Here is a 27,605-nt window from a genome sequence, read left to right on the forward strand (position 1 = left end):
CTTTTTTAACAAACATCTTCTGCTGGGCATGGTGGTTCACACTTTCAATCCCTGCACTTTTGGAGGCCCAGGCTAGAAGACCACTTGAGTCCAGGAGTTCCAGACTAGCCTGGGCAACACACAGACTCCTTCTCTACCAAAATAATTAGCTGGGGGTGGTGGCATGTGCCTGTAGTCCCAGCACTCCAGAGGCTGAGGTGTGAGGATTGCTTGAGCTTTGGAGGTCGAGGCTACAGTGAGCCAAGATTGCGCCACTGCACTCTAGCCTGGATGATGGAGCGAGACCCTGTCTCAAAGAAAAAAAAAGTTTTCCTGGCGATTCTTACACATATATGAGCTTTTCAAAGCATATATTTAAATAACATTTTAATGACAAAATTTGATACTCTCAAGCATCAAAATGGAAATACCAACAGCAAGGTTTCCAGGGATGTCGAACACCGCAGAGCAGAGAGGCCTGGCTGGGTCTCCACTGTTGAGTTCGTCATGGTGCTTCTGCTTTGTTCTGATTAACTTTTGGTTACACACATGGAAAAATGACCTAAGAGAGTTGTTTTGAACAGTGCTTTTTCTCATTGTACAGCTTCTGGTAACAGTTTATTGCATCATTGATAGCTCTGGAAACTCTAAGTTTTCATCATTAGGGCTGTTACTAGCAAGGACCTGCAAGCCAGCCTCGAAATGCGAGAGGGCTGCCAACAGTCTTCCTGTGGTTAACTGCCGCAGCACCCAGGGATCATCTTCCCTCTCCTCCTCCCCCACTGCCGGCTTCTGTTCCAGCTGCATTAGTTCCTCATTTGAGAGATCTTCATGGGACTGCAGCAACTGGTCCACAGCAGCCTCAGCAATCTCCTCAAAGGCCACATTTCTGGCAAGGGTCACAATGGTTTTTTTAAGCTGTGCAATGTTATCTGCCCAGGAAAAATGCTGGGCCTGAACACACTCAGGCCAAATCTTCTCCCACACGCTGTTCATTATCGCTGGTTTGAGCTCCTCCCAAGTACGCGGTGTTGTCCACAGCATCCATGATGCTGTAGTTTCTCCAAAATTCCCTGATCACAGCTGTATCCTCACCATCCGTTGCTTCTAGGATGTGCTCAGAAGTCCTCAGATAGTGAGCTTTGAAGGCAGAGGCTACACCTTGACACATGGGCTGGATTTAGTCAGTTGTACCGTCATGAATGTATGATACTCTTATGTTATCAGAAACATCGCTCAAATTCACAGGGTGGCATGACGCATTGTCTAGTATGAGCAATGCTTTGTTGGTGAGATTATTTTAGGCACAGTGTTTTTCAACGGCAGGGCAAAAAAAGTAAGCGAACCATTCATGAAAGATGCTCCTGGTCCCCCAAGCTTTTCTGTTGGAGCGCCAAATCACGGGCGAATTGGGCTTCGAGTACCCCTTCAGAGCCCTGGGGGTTTCCAAGCGGTACACCAGTAAGGGCTTCAACTTAAAGTCCCCAGTGGCACTGCCACCAAGCAGCAGCATCAAGCGATCTTTGTATGACTTAAACCCTGGCTCAGCATTCTCTTCCTCGGAAGTGAACGTTTCTTCGGGCATTCTCTTCCAATCAAGTCCTGTCTCATCTACGTTAAAGACACCCGGGGGGCGTACTCACCTTCTTCGATGATGCTTTTCAGCATTTCTGTGTACATGTTCTTGTTGCTGGGAGCTGCGCTGTTCAACTTGAAGTGGGGCAAACAGTGGCGCTCCTTGAATCTCACAAGCCACCCTGACCCTTTACTCACATGAAACCTCTCCACTTGAGAGCTTTCGCCATGTTCACGCTGTAAGTCATCAAACTTAGCCTTCTGAACGATGGCGGCGTTCAAGGGCGCATTTCGCTGCCTCTGGTCTTCCAGCCACAAGCTCAGCAGCCGCTCCATACTCTCCATCACTGCACTTCGATGGCGAGTCAACCGTGAGGCTCTCAAAGGAGTAGCTATTTGAGAACTCGATTTTTTTCTTTACTATCTCAGATGGTCGCCACTGTAGAGACAGCAAGACCTAAGGCCTTTGCGATCTGACTGAGCTTCTCACCCGCTTCAAATCGTCGTAACACTTCCAATTTGAGGTCAAGGGTAATCACTTTCCGTTCCCTTTTGGCACTAGGGATGACAGTTGCATCTGTGGGCCTTTTCCCAGGCATTTCTGCCTCCACAATGTCAGAAAATCACAGCGGTCTCAAGTGCAAGAAGGCTGTGGTTCCTCTACGTTCCCCTGCAGAACTCGGTAAACAGAAAAGGAGGCTAGGAAGAGGCGCAGGCTGATGTCCCGGAGACGTGGACGGGTCGCCATGGGCAGGCCCAGCCCCACTGCCCAGCCCCGCTGCTTCACTGTCCACTCCGAGGAGGCCGCGCGGGTCTCCCGGTGCCGCTCCAGGTCCGCGTGCTGGGGCCGTGCGGCCGCAGGCACATACAAGCGGCCTGGGTTCTGGGGCTCCAGAGAAAGTTGCAACCAACCAAGCAGACAAACGGAACTCCGTGAGGGGGACACTGCGGCAGCAACGTCCCGGGGCGGTTTTCTACTGCAGCGGAGGGCGGGCCGGGCGGCTGTTCGGTTTCGGGAGCTGCTTTCCATGGAGGATCCCAGCAATAAGTGTGGATGCAGATGCCCGATTTAAGATAAGCCTAAAGGCGCTGGGTATCCCCTTAGCGCCCAGCTGTCTGGGCAGGACGAGCCTGCGCTGGCGATCAAAGCCGCGAACTGTCAGGCGACGGCGTGGACACCCAAGACGGGGCCCCAGCCGGCGCCGCGGCCCTGCTGCGCATGCGCGAGGCCTCCCTATGCGTGCGGGGCCGTAGGACCGCTCTCCCGTTGCGCATGCGCGCGCTCGGGCGGCGCGGGGTCTGGGTCTGGGGATGTGGTACCGGCCGCTGGCGGCGGCCGGCAGTATAGCGGTGGCCGGGCCACTGGCCTTGCTGTGGCGATGTGGTGGTCCAGGAGGCAGCAGGACGGCCGAGACCAGCGCGAGGGCCCTGGGCACGGCCCGGCAGGTGAGCGAGGAGGCGCTGTCCGCCGGTTCCGGGCGGCTGGTCTGCGCTGGACGCCGCGTGACGCCATTCGCCTGCGCCGGCCGCGGGGGAGCGCGGGAGCGCGGCGGCCCTGACCCGGTCCCCGCAGTGAGGCCGGCAGCCCCTGGCCGGAGCTTCCCGCCGCCCGCCTCCTCCCGGGCGTCCCCTCCGTCTCCAAACTCCTCTTCTCCCCGCTGCCTCTTCCACCCACTTGTTGCGGAATTCCCGCTGTTTCCTGGATGCCCGCGCACCTCGGACATCGGAACCGGGACCTCCAGCCTCCTTGCTGGGCTCTGTAGAGAGCCGGGCGTTGAGCGGTTTGCGCTTGAGTCCCACCTGCTCGCGAACCAACTTTGTGGCCCCGCGTGCCGGCCCGTTTCCTCCTGGGCTCGGCGGCATTCGGCTGTATCCACCTCGCAGTTACTCAGTGGACCAGATACGATGAGAGGCGTGAAAGGGTTTTGCAAACTGTTCTTCATTCAGCGACCAGTCGCTGTCGTAACAGCTAATACTGAGAGCTAAGGGCTTTACGCGGATTGTCTGTCTTACACCCGCCCTGTAGGTAGATATGGCTGTAACCGTATTGTAATTTATTATATTATTTTTTAAATTTGGGGGCGGGGCCGGAGTCTCGCTGTGTTGTCTAGGCTGGAATCGAACTCATGGGCACAAGCGATTCTCCTGTCTCAGCCTCTGGAGTAGCTGGGACTACAGGCTTGAGCCACGTGCCCTGCTCATAACCCTGTTTTTTATAGGGTTATGGTCTAAGGCCGGAATATTCTGTATTTTAAGATTGCTTTATTTTTATGTTGCTACATCCCAGTGGGCAGCAGTAACGTTGAATTTTTTTTTTCTAATGCAGAGTTTTTGAATTTTTTTTTTTTTTTTTTTTTTTTTTTTTTTTTTTTTGAGGTGGAATCTGGCTCTGTCGCCCAGGCTGGAGTGCAGTGGCGCGATCTCCGCTCACTGCAAGCTCCGCCTCCGGGTTCACGCCATTCTCCTGCCTCAGTCTCCCGAGTAGCTGGGACTACAGGCGCCCGCCACCACGCCCAGCTAATTTTTTGTATTTTTTAGTAGAGACGGGGTTTCACCGTGTTAGCCAGGATGGTCTCGATCTCCTGACCTCGTGATCCACCCGCCTCGGCCTCCCAAAGTGCTGGGATTACAGGCGTGAGCCACCGCGTCCGGCCCGAGTTTTTGAATTTTGATCCCAGAAAACTGTCATGGTTTTCAGACAGTAGTAAAATAAAAAGAAGGGTTCCATGAGTATTTCTGTCCTGTCTTCAGGAATGAACTTTCCCTTCATCTCCATTCATTTGGGAAACTGTATGATGGTTTTGTTTCTAGCAATATGAGCGAAAGCAGTCTTTCACCTGTGGCCATGTGGCATCAGCATTGCAGAGGCCCTCCTGGTGGTTAACACATGTTAACAGTCAGCAATGTACAATATCAGTGTGTACAGCCTAATACAGCCCAGGAGAGTTTTGAATCATTGAACTGCTATAGACCCCTTTATGAAGGGAGGACAGACGTTGAGTGATCTTTGAGTTCCTTCCCAGACTGGGTCATTCATCTGTATCTCATTTATTAGAGATCGATCTGTTAATCATCTACCAGGGAATGTCTGGGTGAACACAACAGGCAAGGGCTCTGCCCCACTGGCTTGCTCTCCTTTGAGAGCTTAATGACTTATGGACTGAGGGTGACATGCAGAAGTTGGAGAGGTGGCAGCAATTTGCTTTTTTTTTTTTTTTTGAGATGGAGTTTCCCTCTTGTTGCCCATGCTGGAGTGCAGTGGCGCAATCTCAGCTCACCGCAACCTCCAACTCTCAGGTTCAAGCGATTCTCCTGCCTCAGCCTCCCAAGTAGCTGGGATTACAGGTGCCCGCCACCACACCCAGCTGATTTTTGTATTTTTTTTTTTTTTTGAGACAGAGTCTTGCTCTGTCGCCCAGGCTGGAGTGCAGTGGCCGGATCTCAGCTCACTGCAAGCTCCGCCTTCCGAGTTTACGCCATTCTCCTGCCTCAGCCTCCCGAGTAGCTGGGACTCCAGGCGCCGGCCACCTCGCCCGGCTAGTTTTTTGTGCTTTTTTTTTTTTTTTTTTTAAGTAGAGACGGGGTTTCACCGTGTTAGCCAGGATGGTCTCGATCTCCTGACCTTGTGATCCACCCGTCTTGGCCTCCCAAAGTGCTGGGATTACAGGCTTGAGCCACTGCGCCCGGCACTGATTTTGTATTTTTAGTAGAGACGGCCGGGCACAGTGGCTCGCGCCTGTAATCACAGCACTTTGGGAGGCTGAGATGGGCGGATCACCTGAGGTGGGGAGTTGGAGACCAGTCTGACCAATGTGGAGAAACCCCGTCTCTACTTAAAGTATAAAATTAGCCGGGCGTGGTGGCAGGCGCCTGTAATCCCAGCTTCTCGGGAGGCTGGGGCAGGAGAATTGCTTGAACCTGGGAGGCGGAGGTTGCGGTGAGCCAAGGTTGCGCCGTTGCACTCCAGCCTGGGAGTGGGACTCCGTCTCAAAAGAAAACAAAACAAAAAACGCCCTAACAGCTCTCTTCATGGACGCTTGTGTTGTGTAGGCTTCCATGCAGTCATCTTTCATTCATTGAGCTACCTACTCTATCCTTGTTCTCATGGAGTTTACGTGCTGTGCAAGGAGGAACCAGACAATAAATAAGCAAGTATTAGGCATGTAAGGAAAGGAAGCAGAATAAAGGAAATAGAAAATGAAGAAAGGGAATAGAGGAGGGATAAACCCTGTTACTTGTGTCTCCTGCAGGAAGTGAGGGATTGAGATGAGCTTGCTCGGAGAATGGAATAGAAAGTGCCCTGCCCTAGGGTAGGTCCAGCCTTGTGTTTGTGTGATCAGCATGAGGAAGAGTTTAGTGAGAGACAGTGAGGCCAAGGAGGGGCAGGGCCTCATAGACCTGCTGAGGTTGCACCTGTGTGCTGTGTGTGCGTCTGTGGGACCCAGAATAAGGGTCAACTCATTTATGGTCTGACTGGAAAGAGGACAGCAGCACTTTGCCCTGTTTAAGGGAGTTTGTGTTTTGCCCACCTTCACATCTTGACTTTGCATATACAAAAACTAATTTAGCAAGATTATCTATTGTGAGCTGTGAACTGACTTGCGGAAAACTCCAAGAAGGAATGGTAGACTCTTGTCTCGGTGTTTACGTTTACTGTGAGAACTACATCTGACTTAACCAGATTGTGTCCTAACCAAATCACAAAAGGACTAAATTGTGAATTAAAGCAAAGGAATTGGATGTTTTATCAAGTTTTGGAAGCCTGAAGAGTCATACTTTGTACCTTCAGGGCTGTAGGCTACCTGGTATCTACCCAGCCACCACGACCAGCGCCACGCCGTCTTTGGGGTGGTCCTGGAAAAGCCCTGGAAGATTGGGGCATCAGAACTCTCTGCACACCTTCAGCGACCAGCTGTCTTCAGGCACTCACATTACCTCTCAGTTTCTACTTTCTCATATGAGCAGTGGGGATCAAGTGAGGTAAGAGGCACTTGGCACCCTACAATGTGCAGTACGACCGCCTTCTGTTCTTTGCGTAGGTTTCCTGTTGACCCACGCCTTGGGTTCCAAACCCCCATCGGGGAAACACACATTCATGGGACCCTTGGAGAGTCATTGCTCGCTCTGTGTCAGGTACCGTGCGCCGCTGGTGCGGGGATGGCTGCTGCAGATGGATTTCATTCATGATGCAGGAGCCTTTGCTAGCCCCACAGCCTTTACTGTCAGCATTCTCTTTCTGAGCTGCTTTTTTTTTTTTTCCTGACTTTAATATCTTTTTCATAGCATGTCTTACGTTTTAGTCTACTGTGGTCTTTTACAGGGATATTTGAATAGTGTAGTTAATTAGAAAGTTACTAATGGGGGAATGAGTTTACTTTGGGGTAATAGCCTACAGAGTTGCATCACCCTGAATGTTGACGCAGCTGAAATAACACAGGTGTTGTCAGCTATGGGTCTTGTTTCATTATAACAAAATATTGGAGGCTCACGGCTATCATCCCAGCACTTTGGGTGGCTGAGGCAGGTAGATCACCTGAGGTCAGGAGTTCAAGAACAGCCTGACCAATATGGTGAAACCCTGTCTCTAATAAAAATACAAAAATTAGCCAGCGTGGTGGTGTACACCTGTAATCCCAGCTACTTGGGAGATAGGGAGAATCGCTTGAACCCAGGAGGCAGAGGTTGCAGTGAGCTGAGATCACGCCACCGTAGTCCAGCCTGGGTGACAGAGGAAGACTGTCTCAAAAATAAATAAATAAATAAAATACTGGGGACAATATAAATTCACTGGTTATGTTGGGATTTTGTTGGATACAGTTAGTACTGGGTTATTGAGTACTTAGATTTTGTTTTTATATATATATATATGTTTGTGTGTGTGTGTGTTTTTGAGACAGAGCCTCACTGTCGCCAGGCTGGAGTGCAGTGGCACGATCTCGGCTTGCTGCAACCTCCGCCTCCCAAGTTCAAGCAATTCTCCTACCTTAGCCTCCCGAGTAATTGGGAATACAGGCGCCCACCTCCATGCCTGGCTAATTTTTGTACTTTTAGTACAGACGGGGTTTCACCATGTTGGCCAGGCTGGTCTCAAACTCCTGACCTCACGTGATCCTCCTGCCTCAGCCTCCCAAAGTGCTGAGATTACAGACATGAGCCACGGCACCCAGTGGACGTTTTCCTCCTTGAAGGCTGAAGAAAATACAGAGCTGCTGGAAAAATTGTTTTCTTGGCCTGACAAAAACTTTTACCTCTTGCTGGATGCCGTATTACCTGCCTGTTGTCCCTGCTGTGAATAGCCACTGCACTCCAATGAGATCCCATCTTAAAAAAAAAAAAAAAAAAAAAGGGCTGGGCTCACACCTGTGATCCCAGCACTTTGGGAGGTGAAAGTGGGCAGATCACCTGAGGTGAGGAGTTCGAGACCAGCCTAACCAACATGGTGAAACTCCATCTCTACTAAAAATACAAAAATTAGCCGGGCAAGGTGGCGGGCGCCTGTAATCCCAGCTACTCGGGAGACTGAGGCAGGAGAATGGCATGAACCCTGGAGGCAGAGGTTGCAGTGAGCTGAGATCACACCACTGCACTCTGGCCTGGGCAAGAGCAAAACTCGGTGTCATAAAAAAAAAAAAAAGAAAAGAAAAGAAATTAATCTCTTGGTTGACCAAAGATGAGTCATAGTGTATTTCAGTATTTAAATTTTACGCATTTGTATGTTTTAGTCTTACAGTCTTATTTTTGAAGCTGCAATATTTTAAGTTACTAAATAAAGTTGCCTCCGTTTCTTAGCCATGTTTTTTGTTTTTTGGGGAGCTTTTTGCTTGCTGTTGGAGGCTATAGCTATAAAAATTTGCAGTGCATTTCTGCAGTGAACTTGTTCCTGTTTAGTTCTATTGAATCATATTTCTAATGGGATATTTAAGGCAATAAGCTCACACCTCGTCCTGCTTCCTCCTGTGGTTGTGGCCAGTGAGAATGAGCAGTGTTGTATTGAATAAGAAGCTGATAAGCTCATCTGGTGTCTTGTTTCAGTGCCTCCGAGGGATCCACTTTCAGAAACCGACTCTGCAGGCGAGATCAACGTTTTTTTCCTGGTGGCTGTGTTCAAAACCACCCAAAGGTGCCTGTCTTTCATCTACCATCGTTAGCAGCATGAGGTTTACAGGAACTGAGTGTGACTTTTACAGTGAGTGACCAGGGGGTGAGGATCAAGACCACTCAGGGCACACCCCACTCCACCCCGCCCCATTCTACCCCTTCCTGGCTTCCATATTGAGCCACACAACGTCCAACACTTTCTCCGTGTCTTTATGGTGTTGATATCTCAGTAAAGCTGGTGAGAGAAAAGCTCTTTCCAAAGGAAGGTGCCAGATGAATCTTTTGGAAGGCATGGGAACAAACCTTGGTTTCTGCGTATCTCACTCTGCGGACCAGCTAAGCCTCATGTTTGGAAAGCAGAACAAAAACAATGTGCAGACTGTCATTAGCTCAGAGCACACTTGCCCACTTGGAGTCCTTCTGTAGGCCATGGACCTGGGCTTTGTGCTTTGTGTCCAGGGACAGTGTTCACTGAAGTCCCTGGAGACCCTGTGTCCCCACAGAGTAGAAGGTGCTCCCTGCACTTGCCTCATTGTTAGGACCTGAGGGCACTTGCTGATTGTATGAAGTGAGAAGAGAGAGACAGGAGGAGGGAAAACTGTCCTGTCTCTCACTTTCTCTATAGCGACTTGACAGTATGGTTGCTTTTCTTTTTTTTTTTTTTTTTTTTTTTTTTGAGACAGAGTCTCGCTCTGTTGCCCCAGGCTGGAGTGCAATGGCGTGATCTCGGCTCACTGCAAGCCCCGCCTCCCGGGTTCACGCCATTCTCCTGCCTCAGCCTCCTGAGTAGCTGGGACTACAGGCGCCCGCCACCACGCGCAGCTAATTGTTTTGTAGTTTTAGTAGAGACGAAGTTTCACTGTATTAGCCAGGATGGTCTTGATCTCCTGACCTTGTGATCTGCCTGCCTTGGCCTCCCAAAGTGCTGGGATTACAGGTGTGAGCCACTGCGCCCGGCCAAGCAGTGTGTCTATGAAGACTGATGTTTGTCCTTAACATTTATGCAAATTTTTACTCCATCTTGTAATATGTTTGCCATTCCTGGGGTCACCTTGGCCTTCTCTGGCCTTTCATGTTGTTACTTTGCGGTAGTTGGAGTAGCAATGTATTTGTGAAGCGGACAGTGTCATAGCTTACTTGTCCTGGAACTTGTCCTGGAACATTACAGGAGGAGGCTGGTAGGTCCGTGGGTCACAAGTGTATGTAGGAGGCCAGATTTTTTGGAGGAGAGGCAGACTCTACTTAGAACAGGTGGTTTGTGTTCCCTGGTTCTCTTGAGAAGGGGGACCACCCATACCAGTCTGCCTTATTATCATTTCCTTCCTTTCTTTCTTTCCTCTAATTACAGCCAATTTGGGGACTGTTAGCCCAAAAAAGTTTGCTATTAAAGCTCAACATTAAGCCAACAAGGTGAAATTTTAGGGATTTTAGATGTGTCTGAAGCCACTTCTCAGCAGTATCTCCCCAGCCTCATCCTTTTCCTGGTGTCTGTTTATTTCCAGAAGGCACTGGTGTTATTAAAATTGTGTGTTGGAAAGTGTTTTGCTGTTTTCTGAGTCCTCTTTCTCTGGAAAATTATATGTAATTGCTTTTTGAAGTCAGACTTTGTTTTCTCTCGAGACTGGTGAGCCAAAGAATGCCGAGCCTGGGGGAGATGGAAGCAGGAGAGGAGGGAAGCGGGATGACGTTGCCTGGTGGAGGCGGATGCAGAAGGTTTGTGTGCATCTTTGTCTACGCCTGCTGCTGTAACAGAATACATCAGACTGGATAATTTATAAACAGGATACATTTACTGCTCATGGTTGTGGAGGCTGGAGGTACAAGGTCACAACGTGGACAACATGGTGAAACCTCGTCTCTACAAAAAATACAAGAATAAGCCAGGCGTGGTGGCGTGTGCCTGTAGTCCCCACTACTCAGGAGGCTCAGGCGGGAGGATTGCATGAACGTGGGAGTTGAGGGTGTGGTGAGCCATGATCACACCACTGCACTCCAACCTGGGCGACGGGTTGTGAGGGCACCAATCCCATTCGTGAAGGCAGAGCTGTTGGGACCTAATCCCCTCCCAGGGGCCTCATCTCTTAATACCTTTGCCTTAGGGGTTGAGGTCCAACATGGAAATTATGGGAGAACACATAAATTCAAACCCACATCAGTCTTTCTGCTTGTTTAAAGGTGAGCTGTTGAATTAGTTCATAAGTTTCAAAGAAGTTAGTTTCTAAAAATGTCCTGAGGCCGGGTGCAGTGGGTCATGCCTGTAATCCCAGCACTTTGGGAGGTGGGAGGATTACTTGAGCCTAGGAGTTCGACACCAGCCTTGGCAACATAGCGAGACCTCATCTCTACCAAAAAAAAAAAAAAAAAAATTAGCCAGGCGTGCTGGCATGCACCTCTGGTCCCAAGTACTCAGGAGGCTGAGGCAGGAGGATTGCTTGAGCCCAGGAAGTTGAGGCTGCAGTAAACCATGATCGCGTGATTGCATTCCAGCCTGGGTGACCAAGTAAGATCCTGCCTCAAAAAAAAAAAAAAAAAAAGAAGTGCTGAGATTTCTGTTTGGATTTTATTATTATTTTTTGAGGTAAGGTCTCACTCGTCATCCAGGCTAGAGTGCAGGGATACGATCAGATACAATCACTGCTCACTGTAGCCTTGACTTCCCAGGCTCAGATGATTCTCCCACCTCAGCCTCTAGAGCAGCTGAGACCACAGGCGTGCACCACCACTCCTGGCTAATTTTTTTAAAAATTTTTTGTAGAGACGGGGTCTCCCAATGTTGCCCAGGCTGGTTTCGAACTCCTGGGCTCAAGCAATCCTCTCACCTCGGCCTCCTTGAGTGCTGGGACTACAGACGTGAGTCACCATGCCTGGCCTCTGTCTGGATTTTAACAGACTCACATAAGAGATAACCCTAGCAACAGTGGCTCAAACACAGCGCTCTTTGTGGACTTTCTGCTTCTCCTGGGGCATCTGGTGAGCTGCGGCTTTCAGTGTGTTTCATACACCATGTGAAGATCTTTCCTCATGAGAGGAACTGAGGCTACATTGTGTAGGGTCCGGAGAGGGGGTTGGAAAACTTTTGTAATAACATCTGAAAAAGGAAATAGCCATTTTCATGAAGAAACTATTTTCATTTAACTGGAAAATGTGTTTTCTTTTTCCCACAGGGGGACTTCCCCTGGGATGACAAGGATTTCCGCAGTCTGGCCCTTTTGGGGGCAGGTGTTGCCGTGGGATTTTTCTACCTCTATTTTCGAGATCCTGGAAGAGAAATCACTTGGAAGCACTTTGTACAGAATTACCTGGCCAGAGGTCTGGTGAGAGGCATTTATAGTTCACCTACCTGGGAAGGAGGCCGCTGTAGTGGTGTACACGTGGTCTGCGATGCCCGTAAGAAGCTGTGAGCTCTGAGGCCTGGGTTGAGAATGCATTGTGTGGTAGATGTGCTGGGCAGTCCCACCCTCTGGTCATAGATGAGACACAGTTTTACTTTTCCCAGGAGTGGCCCCAACAGAAGGTGAGTAAGCTCAGTTTCGTGCTGGGTGGAAGCTTCCTTAACATCTTGGCCTTTTTTTTTTTTTTTTTTAGCTTCAGCTTCTGTGAGTAAGTTCTGATTGTCTGTGTCTGTTTATCATCAAGTGTCAATTTCTTATTGAATTCAGATCTTTTCTTTCCCCTAGTGTACCCCTGTCTACTCCTGCACCCCTGTGCCCTGCTGAGTGGCCCTGGACAGTAGTTGGGGGCTTTGTGTCTGTGCACAGGGGCATATGGCACCAGCAAGCCTCCGCCTGTCCTTCACTGGGCCTGGGTCTGTCAGGTTGCTGAAGGCAGGTGAAGCACTGCTCAGGCTTTAGTATAAAGTTACATGAGAGCAAGTGCTGTGCTTCTCAGTTGCCCTCAGAAAGATATTTGTTAAGTGATGCAGTGTTAAGATCTGAACTTCTTTCTGTAGGAAAATCTTGTTTTCCCAGCAGGGTTTGTGGCTAAGGCCTTTTTTTTTTTCTTTTTGAGACAGGGTCTTGCTCTGTCACCCAGGCTGGAGTGCAGTGGTGTGAAGTCTCGACCTTCTGGTTCCAAGCCAGCCTCCCACATCAGCCTTCTGAGTGTCTGGGACTATAAAAAACATAATTTTTTTTTTTTTTTTTTGGAGATGGAGTCTTGTTGTGTCGCCCTGGCTGGAGTACAGTGGCGTGATCTCTATTCACTGTAACCTCCACCTCCCTGGTTCAAGTGATTCTCCTGCCTCAGCCTCATGAGTAGCTGGGATTACAGGTACACATCACCACGCCTCCACGGGAGGTGGAGGTTGATAATTTTTTGTATTTTAGTAGAGACAGGGTTTCACTGTGGTGCCCAGGCTGGTCTCGAACTCCTGAGCTCAGGCAGTCCTCCCGCCTTGGCCTCCCAAAGTGCCAGGATTACAGGTGTGAGCTACCGTGCCCGGCCCGCAATTTCTGTTTTTTTTTTTTTTTTTTTTTTTTTGAGACGGAGTCTCGCTCTGTAGCCCGGGCTGGAGTGCAGTGGCCGGATCTCAGCTCATTGCAAGCTCCGCCTCCCAGGTTTACGCCATTCTCCTGCCTCAGCCTCCCGAGTAGCTGGGACTACAGGCGCCGGCCACCTCGCCCGGCTAGTTTTTTGTATTTTTTAGTAGAGACGGGGTTTCACGGTGTTCGCCAGGATGGTCTCGATCTCCTGACCTTGTGATCCGCCCGTCTCGGCCTCCCAAAGTGCTGGGATTACAGGCTTGAGCCACCGCGCCCGGCCACAATTTCTTTTTTTAGAGACAGTGTCTCCGTATGTTGCCCAGGCTGGTCTCAGACTCCTGGGCTCTAGTGATGCTCCCACTTCGGACTCCTGAAGTGCTGCAATTATAGTTGTGAACCACCACCCAAGGCCTTTTTGTCTGGCCACAGGGCACACAGCTGTCTTCAGAGAGGTCCTTGACGACTCCTTATGCGAGGAGGGGAGAGCTGCTGTAGCCCCTCTCTGCCGTGGGTCTTCACCCACAGCTGCTGCCATGAGGAGGGGTGAGACAGATAATTTGGCCCACGATGCCTGCTGGTGTGTGGGTTCTGGACAGATCCCAGAGCTTCTGCGAGGTCCTTTTCAGGTGTCTGACACGCTGACCGTGCCGCGGTTGTGGGGTTAGGCTCGAGACACACCTGTCATAAACACGTTGATGTTGGTCACATGACCCTGAGTAGTCAAGAAAAGTTGTGTCGTGGTGGTGTCCGTTTCTGTGGAGGGGGAAGAGCAACGCTGCTGTCATCACACCTGACGAAATGGCTGCCCCCTCCCATGTTTTTGCTGCTCTCAGGCCGTGTTCGCCGCTGGGTGGCTGTGTGGAGGCCTTTGGGGTTGCGTTTTCATTCTTGGCCCCGTTTTCTTGTGCTGTCTGCAGCTGTGTGGGCGAAATGTTTCTGGATGGGTTCTGGAAGACTTTGCTGTATTGTCAGTCTGAGACTTCTAGACCTTTTAGATTTTTTTTTTTTTTTTCAGATGGAGCCTCACTCTGTTGCCCAGGCTGGAGTGCAGTGTGCAATATTGGCTCACTGCCACTGCCGCCTCCCAGGTTCAAGCAGTTCTCCCTGCCTCAGCTTCTTGAGTAGCTGGGATTACAGGCGCACACTACCACATCCGACTAATATTTGTATTTTTGGTAGAGACAGGGTTTCACCATGTTGGCCAGGCTCGTCTCGAACCCCTGGCCTCAAATGATCCACCCTCCTCAGCCGCCCAAAGTGCTGGGATTATAGGTCTGAGCCACCGCGCCCAGCCTTCCTTTTAGGTTTCAAGTCGCTCTGGAATCTTTGGTGCTCAGATCTCAGATGTACCAGGTCTGAGCCACCGCGCCCGGCCTTCCTTTTAGATTTTTAGGTCACTCTGGAATCTTTGGTGCTCAGATGTACCAGGTCTGAGCCACCGCGCCCGGCCTTCCTTTTAGATTTTTAGGTCACTCTGGAATCTTTGGTGCTCAGATGTACCAGGTCTGAGCCACCATGCCTGGCCTTCCTTTTAGGTTTTAAGTTACTCCGGAATCTTTGGTGCTCTGGAATCTTTGGTGCTCAGATCTCAGATGTACCAAATTGTAAATCCTCTGAATTACATGCACAGGCCAGGCTAGAAATGTCCAAATCAGTGGGAAAACAAAACTCGGATCTGCACAGCAGAGTGGATGCAGCTTCTCAGACACCGTCAGAGTCTCGGTCTGCACTGTGGGACTAGTCTGAGGATAAGCCTGAGGTTTAGTATCGAATATGATACTCACTGCTTTAGCCGTGGGCTGGTCTGAGGGTGAGGCCCTGTTTACTGTTGAATATCATACTCATTGCTTTAGCCGTGCTGATTATTTTTCTCTTTTTCCCAGGTGGACCGGCTGGAAATCGTGAACAAACAGTTTGTGCGTGTTATTCCTGCCCCTGGGACCTCTTCTGAGGTGAGGGGTGAGTTTGAGGCTGAGTACTCCAGACATAAGTTTTTTTCAGTAAAATACTCCCTTAGTATCCATCAACTACTCTTTAATGTGATTTTTTTTCTCATTGGCATGTATCAATAACAAAGCTTTCCAAGTAGGACAGGAGCCCTTATAAGACTAACTAGGATTCAGATTTGCCATGCAGTGTCTGAGAACAACTTATCGAGGATTGTGGGGAGAGAAGAGACAAAAATAAAAGAGTAAAAAGCAAAAAGGAACGGCTGGGCATGGTGGTTCATGCCTGTAATCCCAGCACTTTGGCAGACAGAGGTGGGCGGATCACTTGAGGCCAGGAGTTCAAGACTTGCCTGGCCAACATGGTGAAACCCCATCTTTACTAAAAGTACAATAATTAGCCAGGCATGGTGGCCTGTACCTGTAATCCCAGTTACTCAGGAGGTTGAGGCATGAGAATTGCTTGAACCCGGGAGGTGGACGTTACAGTAAGCCAAGATCATCCCACTGCACTTCAGCCCGGGTGACAGAGGGAGACTGTCTCAAAAAGAAAAAGAGACAAAGGCACACCCCAGCAGTCATTGGACATTTTACACTTTTGTCTAGAACTTAAAGACTGTAATTTCATGGGGCCAAAACCAGAGTCTTCTGCTGTTAGTATAGTTTCCCTTGGAGCTAGCCTCGGCACAGGCCTCGTCCATGTTGTGGAGATTAAGGCTAGGAGAAGAGGCAGTGGGAGGTGCATGTGTGAGGGTGGGGCTCAGTGTGGGACACAGTGATGAACCCTAAGCTTGCTCTTGCTCTCTGCAGAAGTTCGTGTGGTTTAACATTGGCAGTGTTGACACCTTTGAGCGGAACCTGGAGTCTGCTCAGTGGGAGCTGGGGATTGAGCCCCCCAACCAGGCAGCAGTGGTCTACACCAATGAGAGTGACGGGTGAGGAGGATGGTGAAGGGCCTCTGTTTGAACACGAAACAAAAATGCCATGTTTAACCTGTTTTGGAATATATTTCTCAAACTTATAAGCATCTATAATAAGCAATGCCTGTAGTAAAAAATATATATATATGCTTTTATATATATATGGGTGTGTGTGTGTATATATGTGTGTGTATATATATGTTTTTTACTCTGTTTTTCATGAGAAGAGAATTGAAGCAGGGAAATAATTTGGCTACGCAGCCTTAAAAAAGAAAACCAGTCGTTTGGGTGTCTTTTTTGTAGCAGAAATTCCCTGACGTCCTGTAGGGAGCCTTCCACAATTGACTGTGCAGCAGGATCACTACGGGAGCCCTGTCAAAATGCTCTTCTGTCATTTCTACCTGCCACTCCTGCAGAACTGTCGAATTAATGTCTAGAGGCGGGGCTTGTGCACCTGTGACTTCCCCAGGCTCCCTGTTGGGCAGCCCTGACCCATCCTCTCAGGTGCTGGGGGTCCCTGCACACAACTCTGCAGCTCCTATGTAGTACCTGACACTTGGTCGTTCTTTTTTTTTTTTTCTTTTTGAGACAGAGTCTCGCTCTGTCGCCCAGGCTTGGAGTACAGTGGTGCAATCTCGGCTCACTGCAAGCTCTGCCTCCTGGGTTCACGCCATTCTTCTGCCTCAGCCTCCCGAGTAGCTGGGACTATAGGCACCCACCACCATGCCTGGCTACTTTTTTGTATTTTTAGTAGAGATGGGGTTTCACCATGTTAGCCAGGATGGTCTCGATCTCCTGACTTTGTGATCTGCCCGCCTGGGCCTCCCAAAGTGTTGGGATTACAGGTGTGAGCCACCGCACCTGCCCGACACTTGGTCATTCTAAGCTTCCCATGGTTCTCATGTTATCTTGGATTTCCACTGCATCGTATGTTCTTTTTTTTTTTTTTTTTTTTTTTTGAGACGAGTCTCGCTCTGTCGCCCAGGCTGGAGTGCAGTGGCCGGATCTCAGCTCACTGCAAGCTCCGCCTTCCACGTTCACGCCATTCTCCTGCCTCAGCCTCCCGAGTAGCTGGGACTACAGGCGCCCGCCACCACGCCCGGCTATTTTTTTGTATTTTTTAGTAGAGACGGGGTTTCACCGTGTTAGCCAGGATGGTCTCAATCTCCTGACCTCGTGATCCGCCCGTCTCGGCCTCCCAAAGTGCTGGGATTACAGGCTTGAGCCACCGCGCCCGGCCTTTTGTATGTTCTTAAAGTAATTATGGACATGAGGGCAAAGACCAGATGAAATACTCTGTGCATCCTAGGACTCAGCACAGAAGTCAGTGTTGCTGAGCGTGGATCCTGTTTTCATGTTTACATCCTGGGGATGTCATTGCTCTGTCTTCTCCGGCCCTTCTGCCCAGAATTGAAAACTGAACCAAGAGAGAGTACAAATCCAGTACCAGCTTTAGCCAGGAGGGTGTAAAAATTGGAATTGTAGTGGTTTTGATGGTTTCTTTGAGACATATGTTTAAGCACAGAGTAGGGGCCGCAGTGGGGTGAGAGAAGGTGAGGCAGGTAGAAATCTGGAGATTAACTCTCAGATTCTAGTGGCAGGGCTCAGGCCTGTGGTCTCCTGCTGGAGCTCCTGGATGTCATCTAGGTGCTGTTTATTGCTGACTTGGGTTCTGTCTTTGCTTGTTGAGTTGCCGGGAATGCCTGGTTGTATGTGGGGCTGAAAGGGACTGCAGAGCCACTGGAGGAGGGATGGCCTCTGAAGAGCAAGAGCAAAGATAAAAAATAAAGCAAGAAGACATTTGGTGTCTTCCTCTGATGAAACAGGCCCGGTTGGCCCTAGATGCCAGGAGGCCTTGCTGGGTCTGCTGGAGGCACCTCCTGGCTCCTGGGGGAGATGTGGTGTAAGCTCCAGGAGGGCTGCTTGGCCGGGTGGAGGAGGTGGTGGGTGGTGGAATTGGTCACCCTCCCTGCCCCACCAAGGCAGCCACAGGTTACATCAGGGAGATAGAAATGCCTGTGACTAGAGCCTTCAGAACTGGAGAGGCCTAGTGCTGGACGGACTTTGACACATTTTTTAAAAAAGAGGCTGGGCGTGGTGGCTCATTCCTGTAATCGTAGCATTTTGGGAGACCGAGGCAGGTGGATCATGAGGTCAAGAGATCTGAGACCATGCTGGCTAACAGGGTGAAACCCCGTCTCTACTAAAAATACAAAAAATTAGCCGGGCGTGGTGGCGGGTGCCTGTAGTCTCAGCTATTTGGGAGGCTGAGGCAGGAGAATGGTGTGAACCCGGGAGGCGGAGCTTGCAGTGAGCCGAGATCGCACCACTGCACTCCAGCCTGGGTGACAGAGGGAGACTCCATCTCAAAAAAAAAAAAAAAAAAAAGAAAGGACGAGGGCCGGGCGTGATGCTCACATAGGTAATCTCAGCGCTTTGGGAGGCTGAGGAGGGGGGATCACCTGAGACTAGCAGTTTGAGACCAGCTGGACAATGCAGTGAGACAAGACTGCGTGTCTATAAAAAGTTAAATATCTGGTGTGGTGGCACGCATGCCTGTGGTTCTAGCTACTCAGGAGGTTTAGGCAGGAGAATCTCTTGAGCCTGGGAGTTCAAAGTTACTGTGATCGTGCCACTGCCCACCAGCCTGGGTGACAGTGAGACCCTATCTCAAAAAAAGGAAAAAAACCTGCTCCCTTTTGTGTAGCAAAACAAAGTCCTAGAGCGGTCTCTTCTAAGAGGGTTTTGCTTTGTCATCCAGGCTGGAGTGTAGTTGTGCAATCATGGCTCATTGCAGCCTTGAACTCCCAGGCACAGGCAGTCCTCTCACTTCAGCCTCCTGAGTAGCTGGAACTACAGGCACACGCCACCACGCCCAGCTAATTTTTGTATTTTTAGTAGAGATGGTTTCACCAGGTTGGTTAGGCTGGTCTTGAACTCCTTACCTTAGGTGATCCACCTGCTTCGGCCTCCCAAAGTGCTGGGATTACAGGTGTGAGCCACCACGCCCGGCCATTTTTATATTTTTTGTAGGGACACAGTCTGGCCATGTTGCCCAGGCTGGTCTTGAACTGCTAGGCTCAAGAGATCCTCCCACGGTGGCCTCCCAAAGTGCAGGGATTACAGGCGTGACCCACCGTGCCTGGCACAAAGGTGCTATTTCTGACCTCCTGAGCGTGACAAGTAGTTCTCTTGGATTTTCCAGCTCTTTATTGCGAAGACTGGTGCCCACCCTTCTCCTGGTTGGCATTCTCCTCTATGCTGCCAGGAGGGGCCCTATGGGAGCCAGTCGCAGTAGACGAGGAGGGGGCCTCTTCAGTGTTGGTGAGACAACAGCCAAGATCTTAAAGAGCAACATCGATGTGCGATTTGCGGATGTAGCTGGGTGCGAAAGAAGCCAAATTGGAAATTATGGAATTTGTGAATTTCCTGAAGAATCCCAAGCAGTATCAGGACTTGGGAGCAAAAATTCCAAAGGTACTGATTTTAGAAAATGTAGTAATCCTCTGAGCTCCAAGTCAAAGCCAGAGATGGCTGTGGGTCAGAGTAGGTTCTTACTCCTGTTTTATTAGTTTGTTTAATATTTATTACATAGAACAACAGGTACAACTTGTATGAACAGGCTTGGGATCAGATGTAGCTGCCTCTTTTAAGCCCATGACCCAGACAGCGGCTAGGTCTGTGCAGCCGGACAGCGGCTAGATCTGTGCAGCCGGACCGCAGCTAGGTGTGTGCAGCCGGACCGCGGCTAGGTCTGTGCAGCCGGACCGCGGCTAGGTGTGTGCAGCCGACAGCGGCTAGGTGTGTGCAGCTGGACCATGGCTAGGTCTGTGCAGCCCGACCGCGGCTAGGTGTGTGCAGCAGGACCGCGGCTAGGTCTGTGCAGCCGGACCGTGGCTAGGTCTGTGCAGCCGGACCGCGGCTAGGTGTGTGCAGCAGGACCGTGGCTAGGTCTGTGCAGCCAGCCAGTCAGCGCGTTGTGGGTGGTGTGGGTCAGGGTGCCAGATCTGGCTGCTGGGCACACAGAGCAAGTTTATCTCTTGGTGCCATTTTGGGGTCATGACTCTTTGAGGGCCTGACAGAAGCCATGGATTTTTTTCCCAGAAATATTTGCATTCACAGAAACTCGATTCACACACCCTTTAAATCACCTCTGGGCTTTGGACCAAGCTGAGGACACCCAGATCCTTGCAGTGCCATTGCACCCCCACCCCCAGCACCTCGCGATGGGGTGGGCATTCACTGGACAGTTTGCTCCAAACAATAAATAATGATTAGGCCAAGCACTGTGAACCTGGGGCAAAGCCAGGAGGTGACAGACCTGTTTTCCCCTTTGGTGAGCGTGAGGCCGGGAAGCAGGTGTGTGTGATGGACGTGAAGAGCCGGGACCTTCTGCTTCTGTTGGAGCTCAACCTCTGCTCATAGTCAGGTGTTGCAGTGGGTGGTTCTCTTTGCCTTTCAGAATGTTTTTTTTTTGGAGACAGAGTCTTGCTCTGTCGCCCAGGCTGGAGTGCAGTGGCGCGATCTTGACTCACTGCAACCTCCACCTCCCGGGTTCACGCCATTCTCCTGCCTCAGCCTCCCAAGTAGCTGGGACTACAGTCACGTATCACCATGCCCAGCTAATTTTTGTAATTTTAGTGGAGACGGGATTTCACCATGTTGGCCAGGCTGGTCTCAAACTCCTGACTTCAGGTGATCCGCCTGCCTTAGCCTCCCAAAGTGCTGGGATTACAGGTGTGAGCTACTGCATCTGTTTTTGTTTTTAATTTATGTCTATTGCTGCTGAAAAAATTATAGTTTTTTTCGTATGTATTTGTTGGCGAAAATCTGTATGAGAGAGGGAGTGGGTGAGGCAGTCAGGTACCAAGAAAGGCCCCTCACCTGGTGTGTTGGTCCCCGTTTCCCAGCAGGCGGGGCTCCTGCGAGAGGGGGCTCTGTCAGCCTCTGTGTTACATCACAGGCCTGGTGCTGTGCTGTGGATGTCAGGAAAGAGTTCGTGGGGTCAGAGCCCATCTGGCTTCCCGTTATTGGGTGTGAGGTACAGTGATTTCCCAAAATTACCTCTGCCTGTGGCATCCCCTGTGAGAATCCATCATGAAGAGCTGGCTGTGTGTGCGGCCACGGTGGTGCCTTTCCTGGAGCACATGGGTAGAACAGAGTGTGCTGTGGGCAAGTCTAGCCCCCTCCTGCCCTCCAGCTCCTTAGCCATCCCTGATGGGATTCTTCTTAGTCAGTCTCAGAAGTCACCAGTGTAAGCAGCTTTCTGTCCTGTGTACCGTCTGCTCCCCTGTTAAGAGCCCAGTGTCACCATTCTGTTTCAGGGAACAGTGCTCACTGGTCCTCCTGGTACCGGCAAGACCCTTCTTGCCAAAGCAACTGCAGGGGAGGCCAGTGTGCCCTTCATCACTGTGAACGGGTCCGAGTTCCTGGAAATGTTTGTTGGCGTTGGGCCAGCAAGGGTAAGTGGACGGGAACCTGCTGCAGGTGGCCTCAGCACCGTGCCTTGACCAGGACTGGTCAACTTGAATAGCTTGGTGTGGGGCCCTGGCCCTGGGCATGGGCACGTGTGGTAGGTGCTGGTGCACCAGGGCGAAATGGGTCAGAGGTTTCTGAGGAGAGGGTGGAGGATAGTTGGCATTCCTGTCTTCCTACCAGTAGCAAAACAGGTTCTCTGTGGGTTTCTGTTTCAGGTTCGTGACATGTTTGCAATGGCCCGAAAAAACGCTCCATGTATCTTATTCATTGATGAGATTGATGCGATTGGCAGGAAGCGAGGCCAAGGGCACTTTGGAGGCCAGAGTGAGCAGGAGAACACCCTGAACCAGATGCTCGTGGAGATGGACGGTGTGTGTAGGCTGCAGCCGGCCTGTGGTGTGCAGCTGTTCCCCTGCAGCTGCTTAGGGACAGTCTGCACAGCCTTTTTCTGTACAGTCACCCCCAGAAGAGAGTCCCTGATTATTCTGTTTTTAAGGAAGGCTGCTCTCAGGCAAACGTGATGGAGAAAGCTGTGTCAGATTCACAAGCCTCCTCCAGTGCCCGTGATAGGATAGGGGCAGTTCATTCCCTTGCCGCCAGATGGAGAGGGGTTCTCTGGAGTGTGGAGACACCTGCTTCTCTGGGGAGGGGGACCAGGTAGACGAGCATGGCTGCTCCTGACGGTGCCCACAGGGTAGTGTGTCCACAACCCATGCTCCTTCCGCTCTGAGCCTTGTCTTGGTGCCCCTGCATCACCCAGAATCTCACAGACCCCCCAGGCCCGTCTCTTCTCAGAGTGATTCTAGCTAAGATGTGACTGACCGTCGCCTGTCAGTCCTGCTAAAGCCTCGTTGGGCACGTCCAGGTTCTGTGCCATTTTTCAGATTTGGAAAAACTTTCACTTAGACCTTCGGCAGATTTGATTTTCACTTTGGCTTCAGGGCCGTGTTGGGGTCCCTAAGACCACCCCAGATGTGGTGACTTGCTAGGAGAAGTCACAGGACTCGGCCTATAGTAGCACTCAGGGCTGTGATTTACTACCGTCAAAGGAGGACACAGCAAAGTCAGCCAGGGGAGAAGCCGCATTGGGTCGCAAGGAGACCGGGTGCAGTGTTGAACCCTCCTCCAGTGGAGCCACATGGGACGCGCTCACTTCCCCCAGCATCGGGCTGTGACCACGCCTGCTGGATGTTGACCAGGAAGCTCAGGAGAGACTCGGTTCCCGGGGTTTTTGCTGGGGGCGCACAAAGCGTTTGGGCCCAGGGAGCTGTTTATCTCCGGGAATGGTGGGAACGCCCCCAGACTCACCGCGCCAGACACTGACCTTGCGAGCAGGCCTTTCTGAGGACAGCAGTGAGGCCTGCTGTGTTAAACACTGTTCTCTGCGGGCCAAAAGCATTTCCTAAGTATTTTTCTGTCTTTAGTACCCAATAGTAATTCTAATTAGATTATGACTGTTTTGATATCTGGAGGAGACCGATTGGAGACAGGACGGACGTGGGGCACTCAGCCTTTCTCCTCCCTTCCCCTCTGTTGAGCATCCCATTTCCTGTGCAGTCCCTGGCCTGCCCTCATCCACTCCAGCACGACGTGGTGTCAGAGGCTGCAGGAAACAGAATTAAGTCAGGATAAGGAGGGCCCACGCCCTGGACTTGTCTACCCCCTGAGCCAGGCTGTGGGGTTCCCAGTTAGTGGAGGGATGGCTGGTTACCTGCCATGCCCACATCGGGCTTGCTACTGGGGCTCACCTGCTTCTCCCGTGTCCAGGGTTCAACTCTGCCACCAACATCGTGGTGTTGGCTGGCACCAACCGCCCTGACATCCTGGACCCAGCCCTGATGCGGCCTGGCCGATTTGATCGCCAGATTTACATTGGTGAGTGCCCCTTTCTCAGGGTTGGGCCTTTATCCCCTTGGCCGAAAAGTTTGTTTAGGTGATTTACAGTGTATTTGGAGGAGATTTTGATGGTAATTCTGAAGCAGTTAATGTAACATTTTGAAAATGTGTGAGAGCCGCAAGTTGCTGCCATCAGTCCTGCCCCTGGCAGTCCACTTTTTGACAAGAATACGTGCGATCGGGCCTGCAGGGATGTTTTTTTTTTTTTCACTACTGTAAAAATTTGATAATTGGTCAAGTGTGGTGACTCACGCCTGTAATCCCAGCTCTTTTGGAGGCCGAGGCTGGCGGATCAGGAGGTCAGGAGTTCGAGACCAGCCTGGCCCATATGGTGAGACCCTGTCTCTACTGAAAATACAAAATTAGCTGGGTGTGGTGGCGTGCACCTGTAATCCCAGCTACTCGAAGGCTGAGGCAGGAGAATCGCTTGAACCTGGGGGGCAGAGGTTGCGATGAGCGGAGATCTCACCACTGCACTCCACCCTGGGCAACAAGAGTGAAACTCTGTCTCAGAAACAATAAATAAATGAAAAAATTGAAAATTGATAATTTAGAAGACAGCAATTTACCCCTTACTCTTCACCCTGACGGTCAGCCATCATTGCCTTCCCCCTCCCTTCTCGTGTTTGTTAGGAAGCGTTAATTCCCTGTGGCCCTTGTGTTGCTTGCTGTCAAGTGGCGTGGCCCTGGGTTGAGGGGTGCTGTCAAGTGGAATGGCCCTGGGTTGAGGGGTGTAGTCGAGTGGCGTGGCCCTGGGTTGAGGGGTGCTGTCAAGTGGCGTGGCCCTGGGTTGAGGGGTGTAGTCAAGTGGCATGGCCCTGGGTTGAGGGGTGTAGTCAAGTGGCATGGCCCTGGGTTGAGGGGTGTAGTCGAGTGGCGTGGCCCTGGCTTGAGGGGTGTAGTCCAGTGGCGTGGCCCTGGGTTGAGGGGTGTAGTCGAGTGGCGTGGCCCTGGGTTGAGGGGTGTCGTAGCTGTGGAGCTGGATGTGCCTGTGCCCTGGCTGGTTTCTGCCATTGCTTTCAGCTCTGTCTGGAGGATGACAGCAGAGAGCTCCACAGGGACCCCAGCTGTCCTTGCAGTTCTGTGATATGGTTGTGGGCGACTGTTCTGAAGACCCAGAAGGCACAAGAGCCCGTGCCTCTCTCTCTCTTTCATTAGGCCCCCCTGACATCAAAGGCAGGTCCTCCATCTTTAAGGTCCACCTGCGCCCACTGAAGCTGGACGAGAGCCTCAATAAGGACACCCTGGCGAGGAAGCTGGCAGTGCTCACCCCAGGCTTCACTGGTGAGTGTTGGGGGCTGTGCCGTCCCCTTGTGGTGGGAGCCATGTATGCTCTGCTTCTTGTCATGGGGAGTGGGGACTGGCCCTTCTCATCCAGTTCTGGCAGTGCTCACCCTTGTCTGCAGGACTTTTCACCTGTTGAGAGTGTTCAGAGGCCTCAGAGATCAGTTTTCTTAGCCCCAAAACTAATTTGCACCCACTTGAATTTCTGTTTTAATTACAGTCAGACTTAGTGAGTCTTACCGCAGAGCTGACAGTAAGCTAATGTTGGGGGGGTGGGGGAGGATCTGGCAACTTGATGCTTCCTTCCACGTTTTCGCCTGGGGCTTGCCCTCCCTGCTGAGGAAGCTCATTTGATTTTCTCTCTTATTTTTAATGAAATCCTGGTCTATGCTAGGAAACCTACTTCCCTGCCTAGGCTGGATCACCCTCAGGAATGAGTGGGGACTTCTCCGGGAGATTCCTGTCCTCCTTACCCATACCTCACGGTTATGCGGCCATTGGCCACGGCCTCTGACCTATGCCCACCTGCTCCCGCCACCCCTGGAACATTCTGCTGTGGCATCTCATCACCTCCAGCTGCCTTGGCACCCCCAGTGGTACCCATCCCCTAGGCTCCCCAGTGTGCTGCCTAGTGTCAGGTCAGGTGTATTCACACAGGATTGTACATTTGTCTGCTGCAGAATGGTGAGTGAGGGCTTGCCTGGCAGGCATCTGAAGGGTGTCATGTGTCTTAGACACAAAATGTGCTTCTTTCCTTTTGTTCTCTCCTCTGGCTGACTTCAGATGTCTGTTTACATACCAAAGATAAAATGCTGGAATGTTACCAAGACTGCTTTCTTGTGCCCCTAGAGGGGATGACACAGCAGGGATGAATCAGCACTACCCCTCAGCGGGGATGCCTGATGACTCTGACTGCCCCTCAGCAGGGATTACTAAGCACTACCCCTTAACTAAGGTGACTCAGCAGGGATGACTCAACAGGGATGACTCAGCACTGCCCCTCAATAGGGATGACTCAGCAGAGATGACTCAGCAAGGATGACTCAGCAGGGATGGCTCATTACTGCCCCTCAACATGGATGACTCAGCAGGGATGACTCAGCACTGCTCCTCAACAGGGATGACTCAGCAAGGATGACTTAGCATTGCCCCTCAACAGGGATGACTCAGCAGGGATGATTCAGCAGAGAACTCGGGGATGATGCTGACTGCCCCTCTGGAGGGATGACTCAGCAGGGATGACTCAGCAGAGATGACAGCACTGTGCCTCAGCAGGGATGACTCAGCACTGCCCCTCAGCAAGGATGACTCAGCAGGGATGGCTCAGCACTGCCCCTCAACAGGGATGACTCAGCAGGGATGACTCAGCACTGCCCAACAGGGATGACTCAGCAGGGATGACTCAGCACTGCCCCTCAACAGGGATGACTCAGCAGGGATGACTCAGCACTGCCCAACAGGGATGACTCAGCAGGGATGACTCAGCACTGCCCCTAAACAGGGATGACTCAGCAGAGATGACAGCGCTGTGCCTCAGCAGGGATGATTCAGCAGAGATAACTCAGGGATGACTCTGACTGCCCCTCAGCAGGGATGAGTCTGTTTTGCTCCAGTGGAAGCATCCCTAGTGTCCATCAGCAGGTGAATGGCCGAAGCGGCATATACTGTAGTCAAATTCAGCTATAAAAAGGAATAAAGTATCAATGCATGCCACAACATGGGTGAACCTAGAAAATACTGTTCTAAATGCAAGAAGCCAGACACAAAAGGCCGCATAACATATGGTTCCATTTATGTGAAATGTGCAGAATAATAATAAACATGTATAGAATAGCAAATCTGTAGGGACAGACATGAGGTGAGTGGTTGCCAGAGGTGGAAATGGGAATTAACTATAAATAGCACAGGGTACCTTACAGAGATGATGGAAATGTCCTAAAACTAGATTATGGCAATCGTCGCACTACGCGATCAGTTTATTAAAAAATCATTGATGTGTACGTGTAAAATGGGTGGATTTTATGGCTTATAAATTATACCTTAATAAAGGTTGACAAAAAATGTGGCTAAATAATGGTGACTGGTGGACAGCTCCCATTACTTTTAAGTTCTCTACTGAATTTCAGTCTTGTTCTCTCTGCTGGAGATGTTCCTTAACAAAACTGATCTGGGTCAAGCTCCAGCGGCCAGGAGCAGCACTGACTATTGGCTGTTTCTCCGTTCCTGGGTCAGGTGCTGATATTTCGAATGTTTGCAATGAAGCATCCCTGATTGCTGCCCGGCATCTGAGTCCTTCTGTTGAGGAGAAACACTTTCAGCAGGCCATCGAGAGGGTCCTCGGAGGTGAGCTGGGAGCCCTTGGGGAGGGAGGGATGTTTGCAGCTCTGGGCCTGGCAGGCTCACCCTCTGGCCCCAGTTTGAATTCTGCAAGCCGGCCGGGCACAGTGGCTCACACCTGTAATGCCAGCACTTTGGGGGGCCGAGGCAGGTGGATCACTTGAGGTCAGGAGTTTGAGGCCAGCCTGGCCAGCATGGCGATACCCTATCTTGATTTTTAAATACAAAAATTAGCCGGGCATGGTGGCACATGCCTGTAGTCCCAGCTACTCAGGAGGCTGAGGCCGGAGAACCTCATGAACCCGGGAGGCAGAGGTTGTGGTGAGCCGAGATCGCGCCACTGCACTCCAATCTGGGTGACAGAGCAAGACTCTGTCTCACAAAAAAAAAAAAGTCAATTCTGCAGACAGGAACCAATTTTCTTTTTTTTTTTTTTTTTTTTTTTTGAGACAGAGTCTGGCTCTGCCGCCCAGGCTGGAGTGCAGTGGCCGGATCTCAGCTCACTGCAAGCTCCGCCTCCCGGGTTCACGCCATTCTTCTGCCTCAGCCTCCCGAGTAGTTGGGACTACAGGCGCCCGCCACCTCGCCCGGCTAGTTTTTTGTATTTTTTA

At 51.0% G+C, this 27,605-nt stretch overlaps 2 protein-coding genes across 2 annotated transcripts; one reads left to right on the top strand and one right to left on the bottom strand.

The window, feature by feature from the left end:
- CENPBD1 (Putative CENPB DNA-binding domain-containing protein 1) lies at positions 1–2,730 on the bottom strand. The gene is given in 2 exon segments (XM_011753392.3): positions 1–1,967; positions 1,970–2,730. Coding segments are annotated over 2 exon segments (561 nt in total). The 5' UTR covers positions 2,154–2,730; the 3' UTR covers positions 1–1,590.
- LOC105488878 (mitochondrial inner membrane m-AAA protease component AFG3L1-like) lies at positions 2,301–27,411 on the top strand. Its single transcript, XM_024795085.2, is given in 15 exon segments — positions 2,301–2,602; positions 2,660–3,000; positions 6,594–6,687; positions 8,587–8,674; positions 10,273–10,365; positions 11,817–11,966; positions 15,017–15,085; positions 15,890–16,014; positions 19,205–19,391; positions 19,393–19,476; positions 21,324–21,461; positions 21,693–21,846; positions 23,245–23,352; positions 24,532–24,657; positions 26,890–27,411. Coding segments are annotated over 15 exon segments (2,328 nt in total). The 3' UTR covers positions 27,159–27,411.
- The last annotated feature ends 194 nt before the right edge of the window (positions 27,412–27,605 follow it).

This window comes from Macaca nemestrina, chromosome 18 (assembly GCF_043159975.1).
Source record: "Macaca nemestrina isolate mMacNem1 chromosome 18, mMacNem.hap1, whole genome shotgun sequence".
NCBI lineage: Eukaryota > Metazoa > Chordata > Mammalia > Primates > Cercopithecidae > Macaca > Macaca nemestrina.